At 37.1% G+C, this 19,903-nt stretch overlaps 4 protein-coding genes and 2 long non-coding RNA genes across 10 annotated transcripts; 3 read left to right on the top strand and 3 right to left on the bottom strand.

The window, feature by feature from the left end:
- Window positions 1-599: 599 nt before the first annotated feature.
- On the bottom strand, window positions 600-1,441 carry LOC113167190 (60S ribosomal protein L32-like). The gene is made up of 2 exons (XM_026367606.1): window positions 1,303-1,441; window positions 600-808 (listed from the first exon to the last, which is right to left on the bottom strand). The coding sequence occupies exons 1-2, from the start codon at window positions 1,426-1,428 to the stop codon at window positions 635-637; spliced, it is 300 nt and encodes a 99-aa protein (XP_026223391.1). The 5' UTR covers window positions 1,429-1,441; the 3' UTR covers window positions 600-634.
- A 414-nt stretch (window positions 1,442-1,855) lies between these two features.
- Window positions 1,856-5,984, top strand: LOC113167153 (protein SSUH2 homolog). Of its 2 annotated transcripts, XM_026367566.1 has the most exons (13): window positions 1,856-1,965; window positions 2,059-2,120; window positions 2,590-2,691; window positions 2,944-3,019; window positions 3,193-3,322; window positions 3,507-3,567; window positions 3,782-3,903; window positions 4,007-4,069; window positions 4,152-4,231; window positions 4,328-4,420; window positions 4,579-4,684; window positions 5,093-5,200; window positions 5,322-5,984. In XM_026367566.1, exons 1-13 carry the CDS (start codon window positions 1,943-1,945, stop codon window positions 5,460-5,462), a joined length of 1,167 nt encoding a protein of 388 aa, XP_026223351.1. In that variant the 5' UTR covers window positions 1,856-1,942; the 3' UTR covers window positions 5,463-5,984. The 2 variants fall into 2 exon arrangements, with proteins under 2 accessions (XP_026223351.1, XP_026223352.1); XM_026367567.1 differs by lacking the exons at window positions 1,856-1,965; window positions 2,059-2,120 and adding an exon at window positions 2,253-2,380 and having other exon boundaries at window positions 5,322-5,462.
- Window positions 5,985-6,975: 991 nt separating this feature from the next.
- Window positions 6,976-19,167, bottom strand: LOC113167156. The gene is made up of 2 exons (XR_003299265.1): window positions 19,098-19,167; window positions 6,976-7,426 (listed from the first exon to the last, which is right to left on the bottom strand). It is a non-coding gene; the product is annotated as an uncharacterized LOC113167156 (long non-coding RNA).
- On the top strand, window positions 7,155-19,736 carry LOC117152874. The gene is made up of 2 exons (XR_004463387.1): window positions 7,155-7,224; window positions 18,903-19,736. It is a non-coding gene; the product is annotated as an uncharacterized LOC117152874 (long non-coding RNA).
- On the bottom strand, window positions 8,907-12,388 carry rpl32 (ribosomal protein L32). Its single transcript, XM_026367568.1, has 4 exons — window positions 12,305-12,388; window positions 11,522-11,622; window positions 10,740-10,921; window positions 8,907-9,071 (listed from the first exon to the last, which is right to left on the bottom strand). Exons 2-4 carry the CDS (start codon window positions 11,615-11,617, stop codon window positions 8,942-8,944), a joined length of 408 nt encoding a protein of 135 aa, XP_026223353.1. The 5' UTR covers window positions 11,618-11,622; window positions 12,305-12,388; the 3' UTR covers window positions 8,907-8,941.
- Window positions 12,409-18,583, top strand: LOC113167152 (protein SSUH2 homolog). 4 transcript variants are annotated; one of them, XM_026367563.1, is made up of 15 exons: window positions 12,409-12,475; window positions 12,578-12,783; window positions 12,884-12,926; window positions 13,014-13,075; window positions 13,545-13,646; window positions 13,989-14,064; window positions 14,239-14,368; window positions 14,553-14,613; window positions 14,829-14,950; window positions 16,753-16,815; window positions 16,899-16,978; window positions 17,075-17,167; window positions 17,329-17,434; window positions 17,843-17,950; window positions 18,071-18,211. In XM_026367563.1, the coding sequence occupies exons 3-15, from the start codon at window positions 12,904-12,906 to the stop codon at window positions 18,209-18,211; spliced, it is 1,167 nt and encodes a 388-aa protein (XP_026223348.1). In that variant the 5' UTR covers window positions 12,409-12,475; window positions 12,578-12,783; window positions 12,884-12,903. The 4 variants fall into 4 exon arrangements, with proteins under 4 accessions (XP_026223348.1, XP_026223349.1, XP_026223347.1 ...); XM_026367564.1 differs by lacking the exon at window positions 12,409-12,475 and having other exon boundaries at window positions 12,575-12,783; XM_026367562.2 differs by lacking the exons at window positions 12,409-12,475; window positions 12,578-12,783 and having other exon boundaries at window positions 12,824-12,926; window positions 18,071-18,583.
- Window positions 19,737-19,903: the final 167 nt, after the last annotated feature.

Raw genomic sequence — 19,903 nt, 5'->3', positions numbered from 1 at the left:
TGAGCTGGCCATTTCAACGCAATGACTGAAATAATGTTCTATTAATTTCTAGATTTAGCAAGCAAAACAATTAGAGGAGTCTCAGCTGAGGCTTTCTTCACATGCAGATAGATGATGCCAAGCTGACTCTGAGCCATTAGTCCAAAACCTGCAAGCAGACTGAACTGGCATCTGTACATTTTTCAAGGACTTCCTGAAGGTCCAAGGTCTTAAAGTACAAGTCTATTAATCTAGTGCCCAAAAAAACCCATAAGGTCAAAGCTCAAACAGAAAAGCAGCATCATAAACTGCCTGAGCACTACCACAACACATTAAGTATTTTATGATTATTCATACAAGTATTATATAGCAAGAACATTTAAAATAAAGGACAAGTATTATTTAGGCAGTATGGTCAGAGATATTGTTCTACTATTAGATTCTATGATACATTTTTAATTGTGTTTAGTACTTGCAACAAACAATCCACTAAAGTTATGTTTTTCTTGGCCTTTTCTAGCAAACACAAACCTGTATTTTAACCTAAATGCATTTCACAGTCTTCGAATTTCCAGTGAAACAACCCTGACAAAGGATGTGCAGAGAAATGACCCAAGAGCCAGTTTTTTTAGGACATTTATTTTGAATCATCAGTTTATTCATTCTCCTCACTCCTGAGCCTGGCGTTGGGGTTGGTGATCTTGATGGCCAGCTGAGCAGCCCTCTCCACGATCAGCTTCCTGTTCTTGGAGGAAACGTTGTGGGCGATCTCAGCACAGTGAGTCCTGCAGAGATGAACAGATAGGACAGATAGGTTTAGGAAGGGACGCTTAATATACAGGCATATAGTGAGATATGCCAACAGAGCTCCAGGATGTATTGTCAGACAATCCCAGAATTCATCAGTGACAATATTATACAGAATTTCTGAAAATCTAATGTGTAATCTATTGAGTTCAACAAAACAGCACTCTGTGTATTTGCCTTTAGAAGTGCATTTCCCCCCAGTAATGCAGTTTTTTAAAGCTCATTACCTCAAGTTACAACAGTTTCCCATCAGCCTGATGGTGGCCTATAATGTTTGTTTTGATTATAAAAATGAGCACAACCTGGGAAACAAGTTAAAAATCATTTTAAATGAACCTTGTTTCTCCCAGTTGTTTAGATGAGTAGAAATAAATTTTAGATATCAAATATTTAAAAGCTACCTGCATCCATCTAAAAGCAGTAACTGATCTATCACAGAATCCAGTTCAACATTATCTATGTGACCCAAAGGTAAGTGAATTAAATTACCCATCCAAGTAAAACGGTGGTTTCTCAGCGTCTTGTATGGCATACAAACAGACTTACCGCAATCTTGACATATCTGTCAGATTGATGGCGAATGAACTTCTTGGTTCGCTTTTTGACAATCTTGGGCTTTGTGAGGGGCCTGAGGGCTGCCATGGTGACTGCAGACAGAAAAAACACATTTATATAATTGACAAAATGTCCACATTGCCGGTTACTGACCACAATATATTAAGTATACATCACTTGTCTGAGTTGAGTGAGACTTAAGGTAAACGTGTTGAACAGCGATAGCTAACTAGTTAGCTTCTTAGTAACACTGTGGACTGTTTAGATAGTTAGCCATGCTAAAAAGGCTCATAAGTCAAATACTGACAGATTCTTACTTTGCAATGCTTATCTGAAAGTCGCCCTACATGAATTCACAATTTTATTTATGAAAGATTACTTAGTTAAACATTAGGAATCCTTTAGCGCGTACATTTTTAATAACATGTTATATGATGTTTTTAACTTTGCATCCAGCTGAACGCCCACTCCACTTTTCTTTGCAGCCCCTGATTGTTACGCACTTCCTGAAAAAGAGCAACTCCTTGTGTGTGAAAACAGCACAGACGAACACTTAACACCGTGTTTATTCTCTCGTTCAGTTGTTTTCCGTCGCTTTGAAATGAAGAATCATCCGATTTTTAGGTGAGTCGAGTTTTATTGTCTTTATTGTGCGTTAAATGTAACGTAAATGTAGTTTTATTTCCATCTTTCCTAACTTTTGTTTTCCCCTCACAGTCAGTTCGGAGCCTACGGAGTAGCCAATCCTTGTTATGTCCCAGCAGCACAGGGGGGACCAGGTATGATCCATGGACGTGTTTTAAAGGCTCTGCACAGATTGTGAATTCATTTTATTATGTGATGGACGTAAATCTATATCATCAGGAATCCCATCTTCATAGTGTAACTTCACACGCTGCACGTTGACGTTAGTCACCTTCTGCACACAGTGGGAGCTGAGTGTAGTTAAAGTGAAGTTCAGTAGCTGTTACAGGACTGTTTCCTGTTAGTGAGGCTTTAGTCTAGCTGTAAAATCTCTGAATGGCAGCAGAGGGTTATTGTAAGTCATTCTCTCCTACATAGTCTTACATACAGTCATGTAGGAATTTGAGGAACCCAAGAACTGAATTCACCTGAGATTTTTTAATATGGTTTTTATATGCAGCAGAATCTGACATGGCCTCTTCTGAGTCGTGTGTGTTTTACATTTAAACTTAGATTTGAATCGACATTTGTGCATATGACTGAAATAGTTCTTTTTTGTTTTAGCGACGTTTGTCCCACCCGCAGCTGAATCCTGTGGCCCAAGTGCTCCTCCAGCCAGCATGTTTGACAGCATGCCCGGGTATGAAGGGACGGTGGCAGGAGGAGGTACATTATGTTTTACATTCTTTAGCATGGTAACTATTAGTTGTGGTGTTGTCCTGTACTGTATTATACTTAAATTGTTTAAATCTTTTAATACCAAGTCATGTCCAAAGCACCCAGTGTGTACTACTAGTACTATTGGTAGTATAGTTTATAAGTAACATAACAAGTGAAAGTACTATATGTAAAAGAAGCACTAGGAATAAGACACAGCAATGACGGTTAGCTAAGTAAAACTTCAAATACATTTTGTAGGTGGATTTCTGCCTCCTCCAGTGCCTGCTTTCCCAGTTCCTCAGCCCGTGCCTGGACCTGAACAACCACACTGGAAGTAAGACTTTTACCTTTCTTTCAACATAGTTTTGCAATGATGTTTAGCAACAACTGTGTTTTCCATGATGTGTTAAAAATTAAAGCAATCATAATGCCTTAGGTGCTATGACAAATATATACTTTTAGACTTCCTTTTAAAAGATTAAGCTGAATGACATTCTTTAACTGCAGTATCCCATCTATAACTGAAGACATTGCCCGGGATGCTTTTATCCAGTTTGCCTCCAACAAGTGCTGCTACAGTTCAGGACCAGCAAAAGATGGTGTGATCACCCACATGGAGGCATTCAATACATACAGGGTAAGAAGAGGTCTATTAGAAAACCCACAGAACAAGAATCTCAGTAGAAACAATAGTTTAAGTGCTAGTTAGAGATCTTCAGCATATGGAAACAATAGATTAGTGGATTGTTTAATGAAATCAGACAAGAAAGTGCAAGAAAGTTCTGATCTGCTGTATTTTCTCCTCCCTGATTTTGTTTTAGTACCGCCTAGAAACCTTTACTGAGACAAGATCTACTGAGTGGACTCATAAGCCGTATATTGGTATGTGTGCTTCTACTGTGCATGATCCATAACTGTTATTTTTCTTTTTGACTAACTTGTTTATTTCCTTTCTGATTACTTTTTTAGACTATAAACTGTCATCAAACAGTGACAATTTTCACTAAATTGTTTGAACACTACTCATGTCTATCAACTTATTTAGCGTGACACCTTCGCAACAGTCTAATATGTTATGTGTTGTTATGTGAACCAGGCCAGCCAGTGGATGCCTACGTCCAACCACCTCCAGGGCCTTGGGATATTCCTGCTAAAACCCCAAACTTTTTTGTGGACGACAAACAGATGATCAAAGTTCCCTACACGTCGTCTGTGAAGGTCAATTATTAAATAATACGTGATATAAAATGTATTTGGAAAAGATAAAGATCATGTAAATGCTTTAAGATGTTTTTCTTATTAAGAGACATTTCGTCTACAGAAGTGCCACGAGTGTTTGGGAATGGGCAGAAGGCCGTGCAAAGAATGTACTGGTACTGGAAGTGTAAGTTCTTCGTCAGAACCCAATAAAATGGTCACTTTAGGTATGTGATGTGATGACATCACTTTTTTTGTGCTCCTTCCAGAAACTTTGTTGGGTGTGCAATGGGTCTGGTTTCAAAGACAGTGATCGATGCCATCACTGCAATGGAAGAGGGAGAAACAAGTAGGCATCACTAATAGTAATTTCTACACAGCACAGTCTCTACTTTTTCTAAATCCTAAATATCTACTGATAGCTGTTTACTTTGTTCTGTTATAGTTGCAGCAACTGTAGTGGACAAGGATCGAGGATATGTGAAACATGCCATGGGAAAGCACAGCTTCTGGTTTTCATCAAACTCACAGTAAAATGGTGCTGTTTTCTTAATATGGTTAACCTATCAAAAATATCTGACTTAACTAAAGTGAGGAATATGATCTGAAGATCATCAACACTTCTGGTTACTAGATATGTACAGTTTAACACTTAATCTATACTGGATTTTGTCTTTTTTGTGTGTCTGTTTACAGGACCAACAACTCGAATGATTACGTGGTAGAACAGTTGAGTGGACTGCAGATGAACAAACTTAGCAAGGTGTCTGGCAAGGAGCTTTACAGGGACTCTCAGTACATGGTAAGAGGGTGTTTCTGACTTTCTCTAGGTTCACAGGATACAAGTGGGATTGCAGGATGCTAAGATAAAAGAAATAAATAGTTAACAGGAAACATTGACAGTCAGCTAACATGCATGTTATATTTTAACATAATAGTGTTTTAAGGCTTAAGGTTTTCTTCCATGTAACTACATGCATATACACTATGCATACATACTGTAAGCATCACTTGGCATTGTGGTCTCACTGAAGTGTGTTGCTGAAAACATCCTGTGTGACACTGGTGCTGTTGGCGTACTACATTCATACTTCACCCTGTACTACACATGGAAACCTTTGCTATGCTGCTTAATCTAGCAATCAACAAATGAACATAATTAAAATATGATAGTGATTAAGCACAGTATTTTTCTGATCACCATGTGCAGGTGTACCCAGTGATAGGCTTCCCAAACCCTGACGTAATGCAAGCTGCACAGCATCTTGTGAATGACCACCGGGTCAAGTTCTCCCAGACGTCACGTATTCTACAACAGGTATTTATAATGTCATAATAAAATAATAAAAAAAACATGATTAAGTTTGGACAGGGCAGTTCTTGTGATTGAAGAATTTGTGTTTGTGCCACGTCATTATGCCTCTTCTTTGTGTCTGCAGCGTCAAACCATACAGCTGATTCCCATTACCAAGGTGACCTACACGTGGAAAGGGAAGTCACACATTTACTATGTTTACGGGAATGAGTTTGAAGTCGATGCGAATCACTACCCTGCTACCTGCTGCTGTACTGTAATGTAAATGCAGTGGATGTGGATGAGTTTTTTTTCCAAAGATCTGACAAAATACGGTATTAATCATGACCTTGTGAAATTTTGATGTTTAACAGATTTACTCAAAGGCATTTAACGAATTTAACTCTAACAGTCAGTGGAAGGGATGTTTATTCATGAATCAACAAATGTTATGGTTTTGTACTTGTACTTTCTACTTGTTGTCAGTGTACCTTTGATTTACTGCTATACATGTTGTGCCTTTTGTATGCATGTAGGCAAACTCCTAACTGACACAGGTTTGTCATATAACGTCATCAGTATTGTTTTCCAAATCTTTATTATTATTCTTCCGTACGTTTTTCGGCGCGTAACTACCTCTTACTTTGAGCTACAGAAACCGTTCAGGTATCAACATGTTCAGCTTTTTAAGGACTAGTGTGCCACCATTCAGAAGTTTTATAACTTTTATACTTTTTATAATATTTAACTTTTAATAACAATTTTTTATAATGGATTCTTATGGGAGAGTCTCTTCAGCAACTCTTCAACTTCCTCTTCTTTCAGCTTTAACTACTTCAGCATACTTTCAGCTACAGAAATCATTCAGGTATCAAAATGTTCAGCTATTTCTGCTCTTTTAATCTTCCATTCAGTTTTTTAATATCTTTTTATGGTTTTTCCATAATTACAGTTTATCTAACATGATGTTTTTGGCTGATTTTGGACTTTATAATGGGAGTGAATGATGGAACGTTGGTGCAGCTAGAGTGGATGACGTCACAGCTTAGAGTGGAGAGGCCGATTTTTCAAAACCAAAATCTGTCTGAATAAACTGTCAGCACGGCCGCAATTTTCACTCTTTCTGAATAGTTTCTTCACAGAAATGTAGGTAAACTTGTCCTGATTCTGATAAGCTATTTGTGAAAGCTGAGAGACAAATCGTTTTTTCTCTATGAGCCTCAGACTGACGGGAGTCCCCCTCAGCTCTCCCATTACGTGATCAGGGCTGTTTATAAATCAGGCTCAGACACTTGTACAGGCTCCTGTGTAGTTAGCATGTCTATGCTAGCGTCTCTTTGCTAACCTGCTTCAGTTTCTTTGACATACTTTCAACTCCTTTTAACTAAACTGTTTAACTTAACCTTTAACTTATATATTTAGATAAATTCAGCTATGTTTTATCAACTTCAGCAAATCTATTTCAGCTTTTTTTAAAGTTGACATTCAGCTGTTTCAGCTTCTTCTTAATATATATATATATATATATATATATATATATATATATATTATGTAAGCTCTGTTAAAACACTTCCTGTTTCTCTTCAGCTAATTTCAGCAGCGTTTTAAAACGATTCATCAACTTTCAGCAGTTCTTCATGAATCGATTCAGCGTTACAACATTCACAGTGTATTTTCTTCAGGAAATGCTTTATCTAGTTATACTATACTTCCTGAATCCTAAAAAACGTATTAAAACTTTTTCTTGCTTATGTTTGTAATATATATTGTAATCTCGTGATTTTTGTCATGGCGACACTTTTCTTTTTTTTTTTTTTTTTTGCATGAATCATTTCTTAAATATTAATGATTTTAGAGGACAAATATTTGTGTTTCTTCTTTCCAATAATCCAAAATTGTATTTCTCAATATAATATCATTATAATTAGGCCTCATGATGACATAATGTGAAGAATGTTTCTGTAATGACAAATGACTTTTTAAAATTTTTGTATTATTTTCCTTATGTATTAACCAAGAAATGTCAGTGACGATTCTCAGTCATCCAGGTGAAGTTTTCTGGAAGTTGAGTCACTTGATTTCTTTCTTGTTAGGTCGAAACGTTTCACTATTCATCTAAGTAGCTTCTTCAGTCTGAAGTTAGTTGGTTAGAGATCACAAAGTTATGCTCCAGGATTGGTTTCACCACTTGAATAAGCTCGTTAGGTTAAAAAATGGAAGGGGAGGATGTAATTTCACACCTCTGAAAACCTCTCTCATCACCAGTTCTAGTTTCTGATCTTTCCTCAGTATTTTTTTCCATAATTTTCCCTATGATATATTAAAGTTATTGGCCTATAACTCATATCCAAGCTTAGATTTGTACCTGGTTTATAGATAGTTACAGTAACAGATTTATTTCCATTCAGATATATTTTTTAATGCAAACTCCTAATGTAACAAATAATGAATCCTTTTTCCATTGTGTATAATCACTTTGCCATCCTCTTTGACTATCTATTTTTTTTTATCTGACAGTATTTCAAACTCTAATGGCCTAACCTTCTTCCTAATGGTTCAAACATTTCTTCAAATTCTTGAAATCTTTATTATATTCCTTATATTGACAGTTTTCTTTTATAATCAATCACAATTTGAATACGATGAATCCTGCCATTATCATCTTGGAATATGTCTGTGCAATCTGGAAGCTTGCTAATGGAAACAAATGGTCATTTAGCACCTTCAGATAATCACTTGACCCGATTGTGTTGCCAGGTGAAACATGTATTGCTGCAGTGATTATAAAGTTGAATATTTTAAACTTGTTAAAATCTGTTTTCTCATTCCCTTGTATGTTTTATTTTGTCTTCAATAAATATAACATATTTGTAGTCCATTGAGATTCTTGTTTGACTGTGTGAAAATCTTTTTGTTGTTCACATCCTCCTTTTCAGTGTTAAAAACTTTACTTCCACCAAAGGTGTAGCTTTATATGCTGAATCCCTTTATATTAATATCATCATTGAAAAAATACTAAAGCTTTAGTATAGGTGTTCAGCCCTTAATGTACTGATAGCTTCTTTATCCATAGTAACACATGAGCATTGATTTATTTTTACAGAAGCGTTTTATAATCTGTGATGATTTGTATATGTTTCTTGTGGGTCTTTATTTTCTTGTTATATCTTGCAAGATTAAAATATGTGAGACTTTGCAATGAATCCGCAATTTTAATAAATGTAATTTACTTTCTGTGCTTGTGTGCTTTATGTAACAGGAGCATTACAACACATGGTGCGTACGGCCACATTGAACGTAGTGCTTTCAGGACTAGACGGGGAATAACCCACCACCATTTATTCTGCTCAGCTGTTCGCTGCAGTATCAGGCTTTAAATTAACTACATTTTTGCCTCCCTGTTGTCTCTAACACCTGTTTACAAACATTTAGAAATGTGACTCTCCTCCATCAGCTAAAGAAATCTTTTTTAAAAAGGCAGCCCCATTGAAGTATTGGATTCTCTCTCTCTCTCTCTATTAACCTCAGTTTTCACTAATGGCCACAAATGATCTTGAACTGCATGAACCATTTCTCTAAAACTTGCAACAAACAATCCACTAAAGTTATGTTTGTCTTGGCCTTTTCTAGCAAACACAAACCTGTATTTTAACCTAAATGCATTTCACAGTCTTCGAATTTCCAGTGAAACAACCCTGACAAAGGATGTGCAGAGAAATGACCCAAAAGCCAGTTTTTTTAGGACATTTATTTTGAATCATCAGTTTATTCATTCTCCTCACTCCTGAGCCTGGCGTTGGGGTTGGTGATCTTGATGGCCAGCTGAGCAGCCCTCTCCACGATCAGCTTCCTGTTCTTGGAGGAAACGTTGTGGGCGATCTCAGCACAGTGAGTCCTGCAGAGATGAACAGATAGGACCAGTTGATAGAGACATTGACTGAAACAATACTGAAGTAAAAGTTTGTGCTGCAATTTGATTCAACATGATAGCATCAACCTAATGTCACAAGAAACTGTAACACAATAAAGCCATGTTAAATGACTGAACCAATTTGAAAACTTTAATATAAATCAATTAGTTGCAGAAATCACGTTTCGTATGTGAATATATAGTCAATTAATTATGTTAATGTTGAAATCTCAGCCAGTTGTAAATATCATGAATGATCAATTAAACTAAATGTGGCTCAAAGCATTGACAGAATGCATCAAGAGATTGAAAATGCTTCCATCCGTAGTCCATATGACTATAAGGGATAAAAAAAATCTGCGACCAAAGTTTGGGGGGCTGTTGATATCAATGAGCCAATTTCATCTCAACTCTGGTTTTTTAAACTTTGGCTGACTACATTTTGCTTGTTCCATTACATCTAACCACTTATAAAGTTATGCATTCTACTTTTTCAATTTGAACTTGACTACAGTTCGCACCAGTTCATTTTGGTCTTACAGGTTGTCCTTGCAATTTCAACACTAAAGATCAGGATTTTAGACACTGTACAAAATCAGTAATCCATGTGCCCATATAGTTTATAGCAGAGCACGAGTCATGTCAGGGTTTTACTCAACAACTCGAGATACTTGCCCAAGCTGTAGAATTATTTTAGCATTTAGTAGTAATAAACAACCATTTCTTGCTAGAAGATAAGCAACATCTCCTCTTTCAATCAAAACTTCTTCCAGAATTAAGAAAACAAGATCAATCTATGACAAAAAGCAAAACAATCCTGTGGCTGATTCATAGAAACCAACAGGTACAGAAACAGGACTTTGGAGGACTGCTTTGAGGGCTATCAAGCTTTAAAATCATGTTGAGGTAGTTGTTGCAAAGCAGGGTAAATAGGATATAATTTAGATTTTCTGACTGACTTACAGAATACATGTGCTCAACTGTTAACTGAGTGTACTTCTGCCACCTCAACAACCTGGACATGAAAATAATTTCTTTCATGGTGTTCAAGAAACTGAACACCAACATGTGGCAACATGTGCCAGGGAGACAAGATTGGAAAGTTTAAGCAAATTATGTCTTGTTTCCAATTGCCAACGCACTCACCATATAAAACATGAATTGCATCATTATCACTAAGCATTTTAATTTTAGAGGCCCAAAAAATGTTTTACACAACTTGACAAAAATTCTGAAACAAGCATATTACCTGCAAATTAAATAGAACAAAATAGAACTACTCAAAAATGTCCCATGTCTTCCAAGAAACATTAAAATTATAACAAATGTATAGACTTTTCAGAAGAACAAAATTCAGTCGTGTAATAACAGTATCACAAAATTAACACATCTAAAAAAAACTAATTAACCAGACAAAATAGTCACAGCACTAACCTACTAATCATTTTGTAACTAGGACATTGCTTTCAGCTCTTTGGAGACCACTTAGAATAGTTCCTTCTCATCTATGATACTAAAGTGGCAGCAAAAATCCAATTTGATTATCAATAAATCTCTTTAAACATGACAAACAATGTGCAAGCCGGATATCAATAAATGTGATGTGAACAAAGTAATCTACATTATTTCTCACTATGTGCATGTACAACTTACTTGTTACTCATCATCAGGACCTCAAGCTCCTTGACATTGTGCACCAGGAACTTCTTGAAGCCAGTTGGCAGCATGTACTTAGTCTTCTTGTTGCTACCATAACCGATGTTGGGCATCAGCATCTGACCCTTGAACCGCCTGCGGACCCTGTTGTCAATACCTCTGGGCTTACGCCAGTTTTTCTGTAAGAGATTTGAAAAAGGGCATTCAACATTACTAATTGGCCATCCTCCCTAACCACAGTTTGTGCGCTTAATTTACTGGCATATATTGAGATATGCCAACAGAGCTCCAGGATGTATTGTCAGACAATCCCAGAATTCATCAGTGACAATATTATACAGAATTTCTGAAAATCTAATGTGTAATCTATTGAGTTCAACAAAACAGCACTCTGTGTATTTGCCTTTAGAAGTGCATTTCCCCCCAGTAATGCAGTTTTTTTAAAACTCATTACCTCAAGTTACAACAGTTTCCCATCAGCCTGATGGTGGCCTATAATGTTTGTTTTGATTAAGAAAAAGGAGCACAACCTGGGAAACAAGTTAAAAATCATTTTAAATGAACGGAACCTTGTTTCTCCCAGTTGTTTAGATGAGTAGAAATAAATTTTAGATATCAAATATTTAAAAGCTACCTGCATCCATCTAAAAGCAGTAACTGATCTATCACAGAATCCAGTTCAACATTATCTATGTGACCCAAAGGTAAGAGAATTAAATTACCCATCCAAGTAAAACGGTGGTTTCTCAGCGTCTTGTATGGCATACAAACAGACTTACCGCAATCTTGACATATCTGTCAGATTGATGGCGAATGAACTTCTTGGTTCGCTTTTTGACAATCTTGGGCTTTGTGAGGGGCCTGAGGGCTGCCATGGTGACTGCAGACAGAAAAAAAAGGTTCATAACAAAAGTCAGATTGATAATGTAGAGGTGTTATAAAATTACACCCTATACACACTGCTGGGAACCTGCTAGCACACACACGTTGCTAACTAGCAGATGCTAGTGGTTTTGTGAGCCACATTAACAAAATGTGGAGGTGCTTCGAACTATTCACCACCACATTTATATAATTGACAAAATGTCCACATTGCCGGTTACTGACCACAATATATTAAGTATACATCACTTGTCTGAGTTGAGTGAGACTTAAGGTAAACGTGTTGAACAGCGATAGCTAACTAGTTAGCTTCTTAGTAACACTGTGGACTGTTTAGCTAGTTAGCCATGCTACTCTGTTCAAACCACTTTGTCTTGAAAAGAAAAAAAGGCTCATAAGTCGAATACTGACAGATTCTCGATGTTACTTTGCAATGCTTATCTGAAAGTCACGCTGTACAGCGGGCCCTACATGACTACTACAACCCCATTTTGCCGAGAGAGAGCAGGCAGCCTGCCGCTAAGCTGCTGCATAACTACACATAAAATACGGTATGAAAACATAAAACAGTAACTTTCATCAACTATATGTACACTGAGTCTCTGTGTTTGGTAAACCATGGGAAGATGATCAAATAATGCTTTATATTGCTCGGATTCACGTAGATTGTATCAACTCACCCGCCGATGTAAATCCAAAAGGGACTTCAACGACACCGGAAAGAAAGAAAAGGACTTCCGCGAGTGTTGCAAAGGCTTATGGGTATTGTATTTTCAGACGAGTGACCTGCAACGCTAAAGTCCCCTAAGGTTTACAGGAATTCACAATTTTATTTATGAAAGATTACTCAGGTAAACATTAGAAATCCTTTAGCGCGTACATTTTTCACAAAATGTTATATCATGTTTTAAACTTTGCATACAGCTGAACGCCCACTTCACATTTCTTTAGAGCCCGTGATTGTTGCGCACTTCCTGAACAGAGCAAACTTTCTGTTTCTGCTAACTGCAACGAGCAAATGAGCGATTTATAATAGACGGGTCATTAAACACAAGCCAAGGACCACAAAAGGGAAGCGTTGTTCCTGTTTAATTGTCAGACGAGAATAGGTGTCACCTGAGTGACACTTGTTGAAAACGGCGTGGGAGGGGTGTCATAGGTAAATGATGTGAATGCTGTCACATGATTTTTATAATAAACTCCTTGTGTGTGATTACAACACGGACGAACACTTAGACGGTGTTTATTCTCTCGTTCAGTTGTTTTCCGTCGCTTTGAAATGGAGAATCAGCCGATTTTGAGGTGAGTCAAGCTTTATTGTGCGTTAAATGTAACATAAATGTAGGATTATTTCCATCTGATTGGCCTAATTTTTATTTCCTCTCACAGTCAGAACCGAAACTACGGAGTAGCCAATCCTGGCTATGTCCCAGCAGCACAGGGGGGACCAGGTATGATCCATGGACGTGTTTTAAAGGCTCTGCACAGATTGTGAATTCATTTTATTATGTGATGGACGTAGAGCTATATCATCAGGAATCCCATCTTCATAGTGTAACGTCACACGCTGCACGTTGACGTTAGTCACCTTCTGCACACAGTGGGAGCTGAGTGTAGTTGAAGTGAAGTTCAGTAGCTGTTACAGGACTGTTTCCTGTTAGTGAAGCTTTAGTCTAGCTGTAAAATCTCTGAATGGCAGCAGAGGGTTATGGTAAGTCATTCTCTCCTACATAGTCTTACATACAGTCATGTAGGAATTTGAGGAACCCAAGAACTGAATTCACCTGAGATTTTTTAATATGGTTTTTATATGCAGCAGAATCTGACATGGCCTCTTCTGAGTCGTGTGTGTTTTACATTTAAACTTTGATTTGAATCGACATTTGTGCCCATGACTGAAATAGTTCTTTTTTGTTTTAGCGACGTTTGTCCCACCCGCAGCTGAATCCTATGGCCCAAGTGCTCCTCCAGCCAGCATGTTTGACAGCATGCCCGGGTATGAAGGGACGGTGGCAGGAGGAGGTACATTATGTTTTACATTCTTTAGCAGTCCTGTTTGCACAGTGAGACAGTCTAATGCCATTCCAGTACAGCAACTTTGTCTATACAAAGGGTACTAGGCTTTCTGATACTGTATGTTGGTAACTATTAGTTGTGGTGTTGTCCTGTACTGTATTATACTTAAATTGTTTAAATCTTTTAATACCAAGTCATGTCCAAAGCACCCAGTGTGTACTAGTAGTACTATTGGTGGTATAGTTTCTAAGTAACATAACAAGTGAAAGTACTATATGTAAAAGAAGCACGAGGAATAAGACACAGCAATGACGGTTAGCTAAGTAAAACTTCAAATATATTTTGTAGGTGGATTTCTGCCTCCTCCAGTGCCTGCTTTCCCAGTTCCTCAGCCCGTGCCTGGACCTGAACAACCACACTGGAAGTAAGACTTTTACCTTTCTTTCAACATAGTTTTGCAATGATGTTTAGCAACAACTGTGTTTTCCATGATGTGTTAAAAATTTTAAGCAATCATAATGCCTCAGGTGCTATGACAAATATATACTTTTAGACTTCCTTTTAAAAGATTAAGCTGAATGACATTCTTTAACTGCAGTATCCCATCTATAACTGAAGACATTGCCCGGGATGCTTTTATCCAGTTTGCCTCCAACAAGTGCTGCTACAGTTCAGGACCAGCAAAAGATGGTGTGATCACCCACATGGAGGCATTCAATACATACAGGGTAAGAAGAGGTCTATTAGAAAACCCACAGAACAAGAATCTCAGTAGAAACAATAGTTTAAGTGCTAGTTAGAGATCTTCAGCATATGGAAACAATAGATTAGTGGATTGTTTAATGAAATCAGACAAGAAAGTGCAAGAAAGTTCTGATCTGCTGTATTTTCTCCTCCCTGATTTTGTTTTAGTACCGCCTAGAAACCTTTACTGAGACAAGATCTACTGAGTGGAGTCATGAGCCGTACAATGGTATGTGTGCTTCTGCTGTGCATGATCCGTAACTGTCATTTTTCTTTTTGACTAACTTTTTGATTTCCTTTTCTAATTACTCTTTTAGACTATAAACTGTCAGAAAACAGTGACAATTTTCACTAAACTGTTTGAACACTACTCAAGTCTATCAACCTATTTAGCGTGACACCTTGGCAACAGTCTAATATGTTATGTGTTGTTATGTGAACCAGGCCAGCCAGTGGATGCCTACGTCCAACCACCTCCAGGGCCTTGGGAGATTCCTGCTAGAACCCCAAACTTTTTTGTGGACGACAAACAGATGATCAAAGTTCCCTACACGTCGTCTGTGAAGGTAAATTATTAAATAATACGTGATATAAAATGTATTTGGAAAAGATAAAGATCATGTACCGTATTTTCCGCACTATAAGGCGCACCGCATCATGAGCCGCACCTTCAATGAATGGCCTATTTTAAAACTTTTTTCATATATAAGGCGCACCATATCGGGTCTAAAATAGCCACAACACTTTTCATATGCTGAGAGACAAAGACAATAAAGCACAACAAGGACACTCTTTGGCCTTTTTACTTGCAAGGGGAGCCGGCCTGAGATCTTAGCATCATAAATGCTTCACCCAGGAATTTCCACCTCCGACTCCGTCCGTCTCCCCTTTGTACAAGCTTTTTATTAAAGATGAGACACACCCTGAAGTTACAGATGTTGGTGTATGCTATGGTTACATGATGAATATAGGATGATCATATTGCAAGAAAAAGAACTCCATACAAGGATAAAACATTGGTTATAGGCGTATAGCAACAAGAACTGTTCAACTCCCAGGCCGCTGACCTTTCCTTGACCTTTCCTGTTTCCTGTCTGTGTGCAAAGTGCAGCTTCAGCAGAGTACAACATGCTCCTGTTGCTTACAGGATTAAACATCAAACACATGTATCCTTCATAATGACAATAGGTAAAAAAACAAGAAATTATCCTTATGAGTGAAGTAACATTGTAATAAGAAAATTATAAATCAGTGAGTAAATCATTATTACTCAAACACCGCATTATAAGGCGCATAGAATAGACGCTACAGTAGAGGGTGGCGTTACATTATGCAACATTAGATGGAGCTGCGCTAAAGGGAATGTCAACAAAACAGTCAGATAGGTCGGTCAAACTTTATTAATAGATTACAAACCAGAGTTCTGACAACTCTGTTCACGCCCAAAATGATGTTGATGATGTGCTCTGGCCGTGTCATGCCTTTCAGTTCAAGTGATAAATGAATAACAATAAGTTGTGACAAAGTCAGCTAAAAAGTATTATAGTATTGTTCTTAAAATTTGTCAGAGTGAGAGTTTATTTTAGTTGGTCTTTGTTAAGATAATTAGTTGCAGAGTGAGCGCTCTTTCCACTCTCTGTTCAATAGAACAGCTTTGACGTATTTTCTCCGTCGGTAAATTAAACTAGTTTAGTTTCCACAGTAAAACCAACGGGTTCATGTTTATGCTGAGTGTGATTTATACGTTTGTGCCTTGGAAAACATTTGTCTTTGTAAGTATTAACATGTTTGTTGTCATTAGAAGTATCTTAGTTGTTACATGTGATAAGTTAGGTGTGCGTGTTATTGTAATTAGCTTCATTCAAGTCAAGCTAGCGTGTGCGAGTGTAACATACCAAATGTGTAACGATGTGTATTATTTTTTTATTTAGTTTCTTTCAGTTACATAAAGAAAAGATAGAATAAAATGTAGTTGAGAGCAATGTGCTCTTCAGTTCACAACTCCAGTAAAGACAACAAACCGCACCATTGATTCATAAATGTTAAACGTCTATTCACTGCTGACTGATCGACTTGAGTTTAAACTCTGCGTCGTAACCCTGTCTCTTAATAGGAGCTATGTCTGCAGGCATGCAAAACTCGGCATAACAACTACTTCTTCTACGAGGGAAAATGGACTCGGCGGCTGTTTACCGTAGTTGCGAGACTTGTTGCGGCTCAATATTGATCCATATATAAGGCGCACCGGATTATAAGGCGCACTGTCGGCTTTTGAGAAAATTGAAGGCTTTTAGGTGCGCCTTATAGTGCAGAAAATACGGTAAATGCTTTAAGATGTTTTTCTTATTAAGAGACATTTCGTCTACAGAACTGCCACGAGTGTTTGGGAATGGGCAGAAGGCCATGCAAAGAATGTACTGGTACTGGAAGTGTAAGTAACGTCCTCAGAACCCAGTAAAATGGTCACTTTAAGTATGTGATGTGATGACATCACTTTTTTTGTGCTCCTTCCAGAAACTTTGTTGGGTGTGCAATGGGTCTGGTTTCAAAGGCAGTGATCGATGCCATCACTGCAATGGAAGAGGGAGAAACAAGTAGGCATCACTAATAGTAATTTCTACACAGCACAGTCTCTACTTTTTCTAAATCCTAAATATCTACTGATAGCTGTTTACTTTGTTCTGTTATAGTTGCATCAGCTGTAGTGGACAAGGATCGAGGAAATGTGACACATGCCGTGGGAAAGCACAGCTTCTGGTTTTCATCAACCTCACAGTAAAATGGTGCTGTTTTCTTAATATGGTTAACCTATAAAAAATATCTGACTTAACTAAAGTGAGGAATATGATCTGAAGATCATCAACACTTCTGGTTACTAGATATTTACAGTTTAACACTTAGAAATCTATACTGGATTTTGTCTTTTTTGTGTGTCTGTTTACAGGACCAACAACTCGAATGATTACGTGGTAGAACAGTTGAGTGGACTGCAGATGAACAAACTTAGCAAGGTGTCTGGCAAGGAGCTTTACAGGGACTCTCAGTACATGGTAAGAGGGTGTTTCTGACTTTCTCTAGGTTCACAGGATACAAGTGGGATTGCAGGATGCTAAGATAAAAGAAATAAATAGTTAACAGGAAACATTGACAGTCAGCTAACATGCATGTTATATTTTAACATAATAGTGTTTTAAGGCTTAAAGTTTTCTTCCATGTAACTACATGCATATACACTATGCATGCATACTGTAAGCATCACTTAGCATTGTGGTCTCACTGAAGGGTGTTGCTGAAAACATCCTGTGTGACACTGGTGCTGTTGGCGTACTACATTCATACTTCACCCTGTACTACACATGGAAACCTTTGCTATGCTGCTTAATCTAGCAATCAACAAATGAACATAATTAAAATATGATAGTGATTAAGCACAGTATTTTTCTGATCACCATGTGCAGGTGTACCCAGTGATAGGCTTCCCAAACCCTGACGTAATGCAAGCTGCTCAGCGCCTTGTGAATGACCACCAGGTCAAGTTCTCCCAGACGTCACGTATTCTACAACAGGTATTTATAATGTCATTATAAAATAATAAAAAAACATGATTAAGTTTGGACAGGGCAGTTCTTGTGATTGAAGAATTTGTGTTTGTGCCACGTCATTATGCCTGTTCATTGTGTGTGCAGCGTCAAACCATAGAGCTGATTCCCATTACCAAGGTGACCTACACGTGGAAAGGGAAGTCACACATTTACTTTGTTTACGGGAATGAGTTTGAAGTCAATGCAGATGACTACCCTGCTACCTGCTGCTGTACTGTAATGTAAATGCAGTGGATGTGGATGAGTTTTTTTCCAAAGATCTGACAAAATACGGTATTAATCATGACCTTGTGAAATTTTAATGTTTAACAGATTTACTAAAAGGCATTTAACGAATTTAAATCTAACAGTCAGTGGAAGGGATGTTTATTCATGAATCAACAAATGTTATGGTTTTGTACTTGTACTTTCTACTTGTTTTCAGTGTACCTTTGATTTACTGCTATTAATGTTAAGCCAATCATTTTTAGTGTTGCTGTTGTGCCTTTTGTATGCATGTAGGCAAACCCCTAACTGACACAGGTTTGTCATATACCATTATTATACTATACTTCCTGAATCCTAAAAAAACGTATTAAAACTGATTGAAAAAAAATATTGATACAGTTTTTTCTTGCTTATGTTTGTAATATATATTGTAATCTCACGTGATTTTTGTCATGGCGACATTTTTCTTCTTTTTTTTGCATGAATCATTTGTTAAATATTAATGATTTTAGAGGACAAATATTTGTGTTTCTTCTTTCCAATAATCCATCCATTTGAAAAAATTTTATTTCTCAATATAATGTCATTATAATTAGGCCTCATGATGACATGATGTCAGGAATGTTTCCGCAATGACAATTAAATGACTTACTTTTTACAATTTTTGTATTATTTTCCTTATGTATTAACCAAGAAATCAGTCATCCAGGTGAAGTTATCTGGAAGTTGTTAGGTCTTTCTTGTTAGGTCGAAACGTTTCACTATTCATCGAAGTAGCTTCTTCAGTCTGAAGTTAGTTGGTTAGAGATCACAAAGTTATGCTCCAGGATTGGTTTCACCACTTGAATAAGCTCGTTAGGTGAAAAAATGGAAGGGGAGGATGTAATTTCACACCTCTGAAAACCTCTCCCATCACCTAAAATGGATCGTTAGGAGTGTCCAGGCTGGTGCAGGTGTGAGGGTTAGGGTGCAGGTCTTTTTCACATGACATTGTCTTTAGCAAATAATAAATCTGGCATATATCTATTAAATATTTAATTTTTAATTGTTAAACCAGATTTACAAGAACACATCCTCTGATCCGTTTCTACTAAATAATTCCAGACTCTTACTGAGATTATTTTATGGTTAAGAGTTGTTTTTTTAATCACTCTAGTTTCTGATCTTTCCTCGATAATTTTTTCCATGATTTTCCCTATGATATATTAAAGTTATTGGCCTATAACTCATATCCAAGCTTAGATTTGTACCTGGTTTATAGATAGTTACCATTTTCTTTCATAATCAATCACAATTTGCTAATGAAAACAAATGGTCATTTAGCACCTTCAGATAATCACTTGACCCAATTGTGTTGCCAGGTGAAACATGTATTGCTGCAGTGATTGTTCTTACCCATTCATTCTTACCCATTTACTTAGTGAAATCCCAGTGTTAACTTTTTTTTGGTCAGACTGAATATTTTAAAATTGTTCAAATCTGTTTTCTCATTCTCTTGTATGTTTTATTTTGTCTTCAATAAATATAACACATTTGTAGTCCATTGAGATTCTTGTTTGACTGTGTGAAAATCCTTGTGTTGTTCACATCCTCATCCCCCTTTTCAGTGTTAAAAACTTTACTTCCACCAAAGGTGTAGCTTTATATGCTGAATCCCTTTATATTAATATCATCATTGAAAAAATACTAAAGCTTTAGTATAGGTGTTCA

The sequence above is a fragment of the Anabas testudineus genome, chromosome 7 (genome assembly GCF_900324465.2).
Source record: "Anabas testudineus chromosome 7, fAnaTes1.2, whole genome shotgun sequence".
NCBI classification, from domain to species: Eukaryota; Metazoa; Chordata; class Actinopteri; order Anabantiformes; family Anabantidae; genus Anabas; species Anabas testudineus.
The sequence above is the reverse complement of the archived record's forward strand: the minus strand, read 5'-3'. Positions and strand labels throughout refer to the sequence as shown.

Coding starts and splice junctions, on each gene's coding strand:
- LOC113167190 (XM_026367606.1), bottom strand. CDS start 1,428: ATGGCAGCCCTCAGGCCCCTCACAAAGCCCAAGATTGTCAAAAAGCGA. Junction 809..1,302: donor TTGTATGCCATACAAGACGC/TGAGAAACCACC, acceptor CTGTATATTAAG/CGTCCCTTCCTAAACCTATC.
- LOC113167153 (XM_026367566.1), top strand. CDS start 1,943: ATGAAGAATCATCCGATTTTTAG. Junction 2,121..2,589: donor AGCAGCACAGGGGGGACCAG/GTATGATCCATG, acceptor TTTTTGTTTTAG/CGACGTTTGTCCCACCCGCA. Junction 3,568..3,781: donor GACTCATAAGCCGTATATTG/GTATGTGTGCTT, acceptor TATGTGAACCAG/GCCAGCCAGTGGATGCCTAC.
- rpl32 (XM_026367568.1), bottom strand. CDS start 11,617: ATGGCAGCCCTCAGGCCCCTCACAAAGCCCAAGATTGTCAAAAAGCGA. Junction 10,922..11,521: donor ACAGATATGTCAAGATTGCG/GTAAGTCTGTTT, acceptor AATCTCTTACAG/AAAAACTGGCGTAAGCCCAG. Junction 9,072..10,739: donor GTCCTGATGATGAGTAACAA/GTAAGTTGTACA, acceptor TCATCTCTGCAG/GACTCACTGTGCTGAGATCG.
- LOC113167152 (XM_026367562.2), top strand. CDS start 12,904: ATGGAGAATCAGCCGATTTTGAG. Junction 14,614..14,828: donor GAGTCATGAGCCGTACAATG/GTATGTGTGCTT, acceptor TATGTGAACCAG/GCCAGCCAGTGGATGCCTAC. Junction 16,979..17,074: donor AATGGAAGAGGGAGAAACAA/GTAGGCATCACT, acceptor GTTCTGTTATAG/TTGCATCAGCTGTAGTGGAC.